Here is an 11,718-nt window from a genome sequence, read left to right as displayed (position 1 = left end):
TATATATATATATTGATCGTATAATTAATTCTTAATTATTACGATGTGTAACTTCGCCGTATTTCGATAATAATGAATAATCGCAAAAACTAGCTTACAAACATTTTGTTTACAAGTTCATCTGTCACAAGTACAGTAAAAATGTACGTACCTTGTAATCGATATATTACAAGAAATATGTTTATATTTACATACAATCTAAAGAGAGGTAAATTGGAGTTAGTCACATAATTTTGCAAGTTACGCAGATACATGTGGATAAGCTGATAAATCATGTCTGTAGTATGACGTTATGAAGAAATTAAGTCACTGTATTTGTGAGCTCGCAACAAATTATCTCATATAACATTTTAATAAAAATAATAAATAAAACTTGGATATCCTATATTACTCAGTAATATATGCGAATTCTAAGGTAGATAATAATAACAATAACAATAACGATAATAAACGAACAATTCAGTAAATATCACGAAACGTGGGAAACAGTCTTAGCTTTTAACCCAATTAAATTACAACTTAGTGTTAGAAAAATACTACGATTTCCAAGTATCGTTGGCTTTTTAAAAAATATAATACGTTGAAATGCATTATTCCATTCTGGATATAATACGTTTATCGTGTAAATGCAAGAAGCCAAATTTTCGTCATTAAAAAACGTCCAGCGTATAGAAAATCGAAAATAATCATAATTTAAGGCCACAAAATTTTTATCATAATAATAATATTTACTATCTAATGGGACGTATCTGTTTACAATAAAATAAGCTGTACAAATAGGATGGAATGTTTCATTAGCTTTAAATGCTAGATATTCGTTTAGAATACTTTTTTGAAATAGCTATTATTATACAAAGTACGCATTTACAAGTTCGATCACAATATCTTCGAATAATCAATTTCATAGATAATACCATTTTTAACGAAAGAATGGACTATGTCCACTGTTTCGTAAATTGCTAAAATATATAAATAAATTTCGCTTTTTAAGCAATTTGATGTATATATTCTTTTATCTTATTTAATGCTATATACAATGAGCTAAGTATAATATGCTTTCCATCATCAGTTCTTAGAAGAACACACAAGAAGAACGCTGTCCAATACGAAAAATTTTCGATTTATTATACGAATAAACTATGTAACAGATACGTCTGTTCCAAAAAATAATTTATTTTTAATTATATCTATGTTAAATTAAATGATGTCTTTTACCATAAATTTATAAATTGATCGAAAACGAAACAAATTACGTATTTCACACTGTCTGTTATTCTTCTTGCTACATCTTCTAATAGCATAATTGATTTCCCAAAACTTTCTGTTTATACATTTTTGCAACTATATATATATGTTTTCAAGAAACAAAATTTTCTAGCCTTTGTTACTACGATAGAAAATCCTTAAAGAGGTTTCTAAACATGCGTAATACGTGAGTCTTTAAAGATTTAATTTCTTTATATAAAAACAAAATGTGAAATTATTACATTTCCAATTTCAAACAAATTATTGATTTAAAAAATAGTGTTTAATTTCGTGGAAAAATTAGAAATCGTCATTGAAAGCGATCTCGTTTTAGTAAATTATGTTATAAAATTAGATCAAAAAAATACGTATATGTGTATAATATTAAAATTCAAATCAACATTGCACAACAATTCATCGTAAATTATAGCGTCATTGTATACAATATAATTTGACAGATGTTCATTTAACTTGAATGTAACTGAAATTCGATATATTTGAAAATCATACTAAATCCTACGTAACAAAATTTAAAACTTCTTTTCTCGTCCATTATATATTTTAGTATAATTTAACTTTTTAAATATGTAAACTCATATTATTTATAAATTCTTTTAACAAGGCATTTTATCAACAAATTGAGATAAGTAATTAATATATAGATTATTATCTCTTATCTTAAGTTATTTACAATTAATACCAGATTAATGTTTTTATAGCAGCAAATAAAATTTTCCCAAAGAACACTTTTAAAGTGTAGTAACCATCAAAATATGGAATTACATTTAGAATGTGAATGAGTTAATAAATTGTAATTCATCAATTGCTGAAACAGCATTTGAGATTACTATTAACTTTTTTCGTTCTGTTTGTTAAATATAGCCTATAATTTCTAAAGTGCATCATGCGTAAAATTTTTTCGAATTATTCGTAGAGGTTAAGTAATATCTAAACGTACTTTTCATTGATTTGTCTTAATGTTGTAACTAGCAGTCAAAAGACACCTAAGTCTTCAGAGTGCAGAAAAATGTTTATCCTGTTAAATAGTTAAGTTAATATTAGACAGTATACATGGTTGTGTATCTATATGTATGTATATATGTACATTATATTACAGATATCATCATGAAAAGGGGTATTTCGTGCTAATCCACTCCAGCAAAACCTTGAGAACCTTCAATTGCTTTTATCAATTTCTCTCTCAATTGTTGATAACTTTCGTATGGAGGGAGATCTATACGATTAAAACTGAAAAGGGTACATAAATCATCAGATATAACTCTACACTTTCTTTGGTTCCTTTTTCCAAATTTTTTCAAATGAGAAAGATTACTATAATTTTTAATCCATCTTACTTTAACAACTACGCGTAAGATTAGACACTATGTTAAAGTTTACATACCAGGTATGAGCTCTTGGATAATTTTCTGGTGTACCCCACTTCTCAATTGTAAATAATTGTGGACCATTGCTACCATAAAGTTCTTTAAAACCATTCATAGGTACTCGCGATGTACCAGTAACAAACTGTAAAAGTCTGGATCTCATTTCATTGCTAAATGAAAGTACCACACGCCAAAACCACTGAACAACGATGTGATTAGCGTGATAGTCTCCTTTGTACAATGTGTTTTGTTTCCAATCTCTCACATCAATATGTTGAATACCACACATTAATAATTCTAATTCATTTTCATCAAATATTTTTACTAGTGTTGGTGGTATAAGAGCATTAAATCCTTCTAAAAATGCATTCATTTGTTCTTGAACCCTTGATACAAAACGCCACTGTATAACTAAAGCTATATATTCATCTTTATTTTCGTCTGTTAATGGTATATTAGCACCATCTGGTTTAAGTTCTCTTTGAGACGTATGTCCAAAACTTTCTTCATCCACACAAAACGTAAGTTCCAATTCACTGGGATCGTTTTCTTTAATCCACAATAATGAATTGTAATATTCTGAATCAACGCTTTCCATATCTTTCAAATCAATAGATTTACCTAACATCATTTTATAAAATGGACGAATGAAAAATGCTGTAAAAAAAGATAGGAGCTCCTTTTATATTTTTTCTTAATGAAATGTTTTATATCTTCTGTATAATTGAAATAATTCTTACCATCCAACAGTTTACCATGATACACAGCCATACCTGCTATGCGACCAATAAATTTGAAATAATTTAAATGTTCTTCATTACATACCCCCGAAAATGGATTAATTTGCAAGGTATAATTATCCCTACAAACATTTCAGTTATTATTATTTTTTGCATTTTATAGAATGCAAATGATTTTATACATAAATATACCTACGTAGCAGAATATTCAAATAATCCATAGTAAGGATTAAACATTTCTTTAGACAATAGGAAAAACCATTCTCGAGCGAGACCTCCATAATCTAAACCAACTTCTCCTTCAAATTCAACCCATAATTTTGTTTTCAATATTTCTACTCTGTTGACAGAACTAATTATACGATATGAATCTTCTAGAATATTATTTCGACCAACTTTTATTTCAAATTTATTAGGAACATTACTCTGAAAAAAAATATGGATGAAATATAAAAGAAATCTAATATGATTAAGTTTTGTACAATCATATACTTACAGGCTTTCTTAACTGAGATTTAAGATATTCGTATTTACGTTTATAATCTCGTGAATATGGTACGGCCTGTGAAAATATAGAAATATTAACAAATTAAATGAGTTATACTTCATATATCACAATCTTTGGACTAAAGAGACTCATACCGGTCCAGCAATTTGAGGATTGGACATGCGAGGATCTTCCCATTGTGTTGTTCTTGTATCTGCAGAGCAAGAATAGAAAAACAAAAATTTTGATCAAAGCCAAAATTTTCGAGCTTTACAAAATCTTGGTAGACATTCACATACTATGATCAATGAAAAAAATTCGGCCATCCGTATGAGATCTTTCTTCCCAACCTTCAGGAAGAGGACCAAGCTGATCTAAATCACTTCTTGGTGTAGTAGAAGGAGCAATGTGATTAGGTATTGAACTTGGTCGCCCTGTTCGAGGGTCGATCCATGTTGTTGTTCTCGCAGTGTGATCAATGAAAAATACTCTACCGTTCGGAGCTATTTGCATACCCCACCCAGGTGGTAATCCCTCGTCACTTGGCGCAGGAACCACAGGTTTCGGACTTTCGATCTAGACATCGAATCAGTAACAGGAATTAGGGTAAATAATTTTTATAGTATTCGCTGTTATTATTTACAATAAAACGCTGTACTAACTTGTTCAGATGATCGTCTAGATCCAGCTGGACTATCCACACTATCATCACTCTGCAAGTACAATAGTAATATGTTTTCATACAACATGTACATGGATATAATTTCAATCTATTATTTTACAAAGAAATTTATATGTTATACACTTTCAACATTTTATAATGTATTACAAATTTGTTATCATTTTTGCGTAATAAACAACAAAATTAATCAAAATAGTGCAATATGTCAATTACAGAAATACAATTTTTGTTAACACTAAGAGTACTTTTTAGAAAGAATGGTTAGTTTGTAACACTCAACTGCATGGTGAAGTATTGTAATAAATGTTTTAAATTGTATTGGAACACAAAGTAATACAGACAGCAATGCACTACATGAAAAAAATATATAATCTCTGTTTACAAATTATAGTCTTTATTTTCGTCAAATAAATGAACACATGTAAATAAAAACAGCTTATACAATTGAAAATAATCATATCTATGAATGAGTACCTGGTCTTCATATTCACTAAGGTAGCCGTGTTGATCAACAGAATGTCCAGAGTCTGACGAAGTATCCCCACTACCCCCTCCCCTATGATTCTCAATCTCATAATTTCTCGCATCCGAATCTTCGCCATCCTCACGGAGAACTTCACCATCCTTACACACACATGCACAAAATTGCTACATACTGCATGCTAAATACTCTATTTGTTAGAAGGTTTTTATACTGTTTAGACATTTATATTCATATTTTTGTCTTTCAATAATTCCTGCACATCTTGACAGTTAACAGTTATCTATTAAAGCACATATCTATAGTTAAACAGAGTATGATGCATCTATATATGTTAAATGGGGTTAAGTAAGTTTGGTTATAAACTTTTTGTTAATTTACACAATTGAAAAGATAATATACAAAGCAAAAAATATATATAGCAACAATTTCTAATCTACTCCCACCTAAAGATATAAATATATTTTTATTATTCAAAAATATATTAAATGTAAACTTGGGTTTTGTGCGTGTGTGTGTATCTTTTTACACACAACAAGTCTACATAAACTCTAAATCTTAAAATAAAGTATAAGACATAATATTCTGTTATAATACACAAATTTGAAAACAGATTCTAAGCTGACTAGTTAATAAATTCATTTCATCTTTTTCTTTCTTTTACGGTATTTACATTAATTATACAACCATCAATATTACCTGATTAATTGAAGTTCTGTGTCTATTTTCTTCATCGGCACTAATGTGAAAACGACGTTGAAATTCAGTTACTGCAGTATTGAAATGTCGCTCAATAGTCATATTTCCACTAGGTGATGTAGTACTATAAGTAAATTAAAATATTTCTGCATTATTATTTATACTTATTACGCAATAAATATGTTGAAGCAGATATATATATATATGTATATATCTGTTACATACGATTCTGATGGATGTTCCCATTGTGTAAATCTTGCTACATGATTGACATAATATGTTCGCCCATTTGCATCTTGTCTCTCTTCCCATCCTGGTGGTAAAGGTCTGATAATCATGACCTAAAAGAACATTCAATTAAAGTATTAGTTTATATATACATGAGTAGAGTCATCTTTAATATTTGTAGTTTAAAGTATAGATGTAATTGTGCATACCTCTGCAGCTTGTTCCACAGGACTATTATTTACTGGCTGTACCATTTCCCAGCCTCCTGAGTCTGATGCAGTATCTCCATTATCATTGTCCACAGTTGATGAGTCAGAAATGTATGCATGATATACTTCCAAGGTGCCTTTTACTCTTGAACGCTGACTGGAATGATTACTAGCCATATCCTCGTAAGTTATTCATTTTGCATTTGCAAATGAAAGATACAAAAGAAATATATTAATGAACTAAACATGAAAATCCATTATGGTGATATGGAGCCAATAAATATAACTAGATGCAAAACTGACCCAAAACATGTAACAGTGCATATAAAAATAATAAAAATGAAAATTAATGAATAAAAGTAATGTATTTCAATTATTTCTATTGTATATATAATATATAGTAGCTTGTAAAACCATATCTGTAGTTTGAGGCCAAATAATTTTAATAGGAAGCTAAACAGATTAAATTTTTAAAATATACAAAAATACACAGCTTTAAGCATATATTATAAAAATACTTACCTACGTGGTCGAAGTAAATAACGCCTAACAGGAATTGTACGACCTTCTTGTTCTTTAGGTAGATTAATCAATGTTAATTCTACCATACCAAGAAAATCATCCCTTGTCAATCTATTCTCATCAAAAACTTGTAACACCAATTTATGATCGACAGGTTTAACCTAACAATAAAGAATATATATTTCCATTAACATATTGAATTTATCTTGACATTAAATTATAATATAATCATACTTACTCTAAATATAAATTCTTCTTCCCAGACAGGATTCAATGTCTTTTTTTTAGTTTTCGTAAGTGCAGAATCTATTGTCTGGTCGCCATTTAAAGTATTTAAATCAATACGCACATAAGGATCGCTTGCACCAAAGATGTCCTTTTTTGCTAATTGGTGACCAGCAATCACTTTTAATCTCAGCTTCCGGGTAGCTTCATCTCTCTATATACAATATCAAAAAACAAAACAAAAACATTAATTAACGCTAGATTCTCAAAATGTTAAATAGAAAAAAGTTAAACTTGTCATGTCTTTTGTTTCTATTAATAACTATGATAAGAATTTTCTGGTTAGTTTTATATAGTTTATATAATAAACAAACAATTAACTATTTTATTTCTATTTTATTTAATACATTAATTATAAAAACACAAAATATAAAGCACTACGAAAATAAATAAAGTTATACATAAAAAATGAAAAGAATATATTGTTTTTTAAGTTTAATGTAGATGGGTAATAAAATATAAAAATATTAATATTGCATTTTATCAATTTATTGATTGTTTTGATTAAAAAAATATAAAGATGATTCGTGCTACGATTATTAATAATATAAAAATTTTATTATTAACGCAATAATATTATTAATCATAAAATCAACAACTTTGAGGAAGTAACAATCTTTTTGAAGTCTATCAATCAAAAATCCAACCTGTACTTGTCAAACTGTCAAAATAGTTACGTACGGATTCTCCGTCAGCTCCAGACGTTGGATTATATCCATAAACATGTTCCTCTGCCATTAACGTTATGTGTATTCGATTTATTCTTAATCGTTGATGACTACTTTTTATAATTTTACTACGTTTACAGTTTCTTATATGCCATCAAGAAACCTATTTTGTCTTAACCCCTCTCGGTTACTATTGCACGAACGAAACGGATATGATATACTCGCGCTTAAAGATGGCTAACTTCCTTTTAAATATTCAAACGTGACTAAAATCCATTTCAATCATTTCAAATAAAAAAAAGAATCATTATTGTGTATATGTATATTTTACAAAGTATATTTTCCTTAATCTTTATCAATTTTATCAGTATTAGAACAAACAAAAATTCCAGAAAAGTAGATTACGAAACAATTTTAGATATCCTTGACACGAACAACTTTTAATGCGTCTGCGAAAATCTCTCCAAATTTTTCTAAATAGACGTCTGTCGTTATTAAATGTAGTAAGTTGAACGACGTAATCGAAATTGTAAGAATTTAGTTTTTCATCAAAACATTATTACAACGCTACCATTACGTTTTAACGATTAATGCGCATAAAAAGTGACTCACGTGTTTTCTAGTATATCTGTTTTATTTTTTTTTTTTTTTTTTTTTTTACGGTTTCTTGAGTATCAAAGTATTGTTTTAATATATCAGAGGGTCTTTGTATTGACATTAATAAGGATATTAAAATAAAATGTATGATAATAAGCTATATTGTTCAGTTGAATTTTCAGTTTAATATCATGAGATATGATAAGAATGAATAATTTCTAAGTTATTATCTCTTAAAATAATGCATTGTACAAATATCACATATACAAGGAAATATGATTATTTACATACTGCAGGTTCTGTCAATGAAAAGCGTCCTGGTCTTCTGTTAGCTTGCAATGCCCGAGATGCAGAACGATGCTGAGAATTCCAAGTATAAGCACGAGTTCTTTGAGGAGGTGATTCAACACCAGCATACATTGGGTAGGTCAAAGTACCAGGCATCTTGTGTTCTTAATCTTTTAATAATAGTTTTAACACATTAACACAAAGATTATTCACTATGATATTATATGTATTTTATTCTTTTTATATGTAATTTTATATAATTACATAAAGATAGTATATTTGAAATGTAAATAATTATTGCAATTGCTTTTTATAATCTTTAAAAAAGAATTAAATTTCATTCGCATAACAAAACCTTTTGCAAGTACATTTTAAAGTATTTCATATATGCTTTTAGGTGCCACTAAGCATAGTGTAGATCATATAAATAAATAAAAACTAATTGTTTCTATTTGTTATATAATAAATTTATAAGATAACATAATAATAAAAAATTAAATAAATAAACGTACTAAATACTTGCATCTAAGATGAGTAATAATATTGATATTTAAAATAAATGTATATTAATAAATACTGATAATAAATCTTATCTGAAATTATTACCAAAAAATACAGAAAAAAGATACACGAAGATGTGATATATGTGTATATATATACACATATATATATACATTTAAATAAAAATTAACACTTTAATATAACACGTGCACATAATTCACCATTAACTGATTTCTGACTTATTTATATTTAAGCTACAAAAGACATAATGCGTGGTCGTCCATAACTGCAAAATCACTTATTTTCGATGCGAGCATTAAGTGTAAAAATCGTTTAAGATAAGGAATGCTTTAAATCATTAAAGTGATAACACGTATTTATTCAACATTCAACTACGAATTAACCAATACATTGGAAACCTCATAAACATATATATGGGTAATTACTCCATCAAATATTCTGGAATTAAATAAACAATTATGAAATTATAATGAATAAAAATTCATAACATATATTTATTACTATTTTAAACAATCGTTTGTTTCTAACAATTGTGATGGTATCAGTTATTGTTCATACAGCAATAAAACATTTGATTGTGTATGATAATTTCAACTAATTTTCGTTCTTTTTATAGGTATGGTGGCGCCTTTAGATACCCTCCGAAACAACTAACCTTTATCTGTCGTTAAATAGAAAAATGTTGAACATTTGTATCAAAGTCTGTTACTTGTAATATGTGACTACTTGACCCATGGAACTTAATATATGTATTTGAAATATTGTATACTAGACATGCATGTGTATTTGTAAATATGTACATACTATTCATGTTAAATGTAACATTAAGGTCAAAATATTGCCAAATTTATATTATGCATACATATACATGTACTTACGTTATAATAAATGTGTATTCAAATTTATTCTTGCACATTTTGTAGGTTAATAGAATTTAGTTAGAGAATAAATGTTATATACTAATATCTGAATTTTAAAAACTTTTAAAATGTTACGAAGACGGAATGTTAATATTAAAATTGTCAAAGAATTGGATGGATTTCCTAAAGTTCCTGAACCATATGTAGACAAAACTGCAGTTGGAGGAACATGTAAGTTTTTTGTTTTACTATTTACTGCTCTAATTATTAAATATAATATCTTACTTTTACAAGTACAATTTTTACAATTACAGTCTCTATATTTACAATCTGCATTATTGCATATTTAATAATAGCTGAAACAAGTTATTATCTTGACAGCAGACTACAATTTAAATTTGAAACAGACACAGATATTGATGCAAAATTGAAAATAAATATTGATATCACTGTTGCTATGACATGTAGCCGTATTAGTGCTGATGTCTTAGATTCTACAAATCAAAATATGATTGGACATGAATCATTAGAACAAGAAGATACATGGTGGGAATTGACACAAGAGCAGAGATCTCACTTTGAAGCTTTAAAAAATATGAATTCTTATCTAAGAGAGGAATACCATGCGATTCATGAATTATTATGGAAATCTAATCAAGTTACTTTATATAGTGAAATGCCAAAACGGTATATAAATCACATTATTATACCCATAATTGATACATATTATATAGATATATCAATACATCTTGCAGGACCCATCAGCCTAGTTATCCACCAAATTCATGTCGCATTCATGGCAGTTTAAATGTTAACAAGGTTGCTGGAAATTTTCATATAACAGCTGGAAAATCATTATCATTTCCTATGGGGCATATACATATTTTAACTTTCATGACGGACAAAGACTATAACTTTACTCATAGGATAAATAAATTTTCATTTGGAGAACCTAGTCCAGGTATTATTCACCCATTAGAAGGGGATGAAAAAATTGCTGACAACAGTAAGTTTGTATGAAATGTAAATATAAGTATTATAATATTTATAATTTATTTGAAATGAAATATATTTCAGATATGATTTTATATCAGTATTTTGTGGAAGTGGTTCCCACAGATATACAGACTCTACTGAGCACTTCCAAAACTTATCAGTATAGCGTAAAAGATCATCAAAGACCAATTGATCACCAAAAAGGATCTCATGGAAGTCCAGGAATTTTTTTTAAATATGATATGAGTGCTCTTAAAATAAAAGTTACTCAACAACGTGATACAGTGTGTCAATTTCTAGTGAAATTATGTGCCACTGTTGGAGGTATTTTTGTTACAAGCGGTAAATATCAATTTACTTGAATTATTTTGTGCCGTTGAAGATATTTTTTACAGAGAAAATTTTGTAGGTATGATAAAAAGTATTGTACAAAGTTTTTGGTATATTTTGTGTTGCAAATTTTTTGCAACCAAGGAAAACAAAAATGACCAAAAGTACCCCATTCCACCTACTACTTCAAACTATCAATCGTTTGACACAGCAAATCTTCTGAATATTTCAGCTCCAGAAAATGTGGATATTGTGTTTAAACCTCAATAAAGGTAATCTTTTAATTAGATATTAAAATAACTTTTAAATATACGAAGCTAATAATCAATAAATATGTTTGTAACTGTTCTGTATATACCAATAAAATTAATAGCGATTTTATATTTATCAGCCGTGTATGTTCTTTTCTTCTTAATTTTTTAACACTGCGAATAACAACTATATTATCGTATATTACAATGTTAATTTGCAAACACCAAGCGTTTCATACGTAT

The 11,718-nt window shown here is 28.0% G+C and overlaps 2 protein-coding genes across 9 annotated transcripts; one reads left to right on the top strand and one right to left on the bottom strand.

Annotated features, from left to right (window-relative positions):
* Window positions 1-245: 245 nt before the first annotated feature.
* Window positions 246-9,431, bottom strand: LOC117211502 (E3 ubiquitin-protein ligase Nedd-4). Of its 7 annotated transcripts, none has more exons than XM_033455448.1 (16): window positions 8,520-8,719; window positions 6,917-7,117; window positions 6,679-6,839; window positions 6,157-6,325; window positions 5,945-6,060; window positions 5,720-5,843; window positions 5,014-5,163; window positions 4,520-4,570; window positions 4,157-4,433; window positions 4,013-4,071; window positions 3,867-3,932; window positions 3,567-3,796; window positions 3,371-3,492; window positions 2,648-3,287; window positions 2,351-2,493; window positions 246-2,281 (listed from the first exon to the last, which is right to left on the bottom strand). In XM_033455448.1, the coding sequence occupies exons 1-15, from the start codon at window positions 8,670-8,672 to the stop codon at window positions 2,391-2,393; spliced, it is 2,622 nt and encodes an 873-aa protein (XP_033311339.1). In that variant the 5' UTR covers window positions 8,673-8,719; the 3' UTR covers window positions 246-2,281; window positions 2,351-2,390. The 7 variants fall into 7 exon arrangements, with proteins under 7 accessions (XP_033311339.1, XP_033311340.1, XP_033311338.1 ...); XM_033455449.1 differs by having other exon boundaries at window positions 2,361-2,493; XM_033455447.1 differs by adding an exon at window positions 9,123-9,431 and having other exon boundaries at window positions 368-2,493; window positions 8,520-8,686.
* Window positions 8,525-11,513, top strand: LOC117211509 (endoplasmic reticulum-Golgi intermediate compartment protein 2). 2 transcript variants are annotated; one of them, XM_033455464.1, is made up of 7 exons: window positions 8,525-8,651; window positions 9,655-9,867; window positions 9,962-10,129; window positions 10,213-10,585; window positions 10,654-10,904; window positions 10,976-11,236; window positions 11,304-11,494. In XM_033455464.1, the coding sequence occupies exons 3-7, from the start codon at window positions 10,027-10,029 to the stop codon at window positions 11,492-11,494; spliced, it is 1,179 nt and encodes a 392-aa protein (XP_033311355.1). In that variant the 5' UTR covers window positions 8,525-8,651; window positions 9,655-9,867; window positions 9,962-10,026. The 2 variants fall into 2 exon arrangements, with proteins under 2 accessions (XP_033311355.1, XP_033311356.1); XM_033455465.1 differs by lacking the exon at window positions 8,525-8,651 and having other exon boundaries at window positions 11,304-11,513.
* Window positions 11,514-11,718: the final 205 nt, after the last annotated feature.

The sequence above is a fragment of the Bombus bifarius genome, unplaced genomic scaffold (assembly GCF_011952205.1).
Source record: "Bombus bifarius isolate JDL3187 unplaced genomic scaffold, Bbif_JDL3187 scf7180000008239, whole genome shotgun sequence".
NCBI lineage: Eukaryota > Metazoa > Arthropoda > Insecta > Hymenoptera > Apidae > Bombus > Bombus bifarius.
Note: the sequence above shows the minus strand (reverse complement) of the source record. Positions and strands in the feature narration are given on the sequence as shown.

Excerpts from the sequence above, each read along its gene's own strand:
- LOC117211502 (XM_033455447.1), bottom strand. The coding sequence starts at position 8,672 with ATGCCTGGTACTTTGACCTACCCAATGTATGCTGGTGTTGAATCACCT. Across the intron at positions 5,844-5,944 it reads TGGGAACATCCATCAGAATC|TACTACATCACCTAGTGGAA; the intron begins GTATGTAACAGA and ends ATTTACTTATAG. Across the intron at positions 4,434-4,519 it reads CTAGACGATCATCTGAACAA|ATCGAAAGTCCGAAACCTGT; the intron begins GTTAGTACAGCG and ends TTCGATGTCTAG.
- LOC117211509 (XM_033455465.1), top strand. The coding sequence starts at position 10,027 with ATGTTACGAAGACGGAATGTTAATATTAAAATTGTCAAAGAATTGGAT. Across the intron at positions 10,905-10,975 it reads TGAAAAAATTGCTGACAACA|ATATGATTTTATATCAGTAT; the intron begins GTAAGTTTGTAT and ends AATATATTTCAG. Across the intron at positions 11,237-11,303 it reads AGGTATTTTTGTTACAAGCG|GTATGATAAAAAGTATTGTA; the intron begins GTAAATATCAAT and ends AAAATTTTGTAG.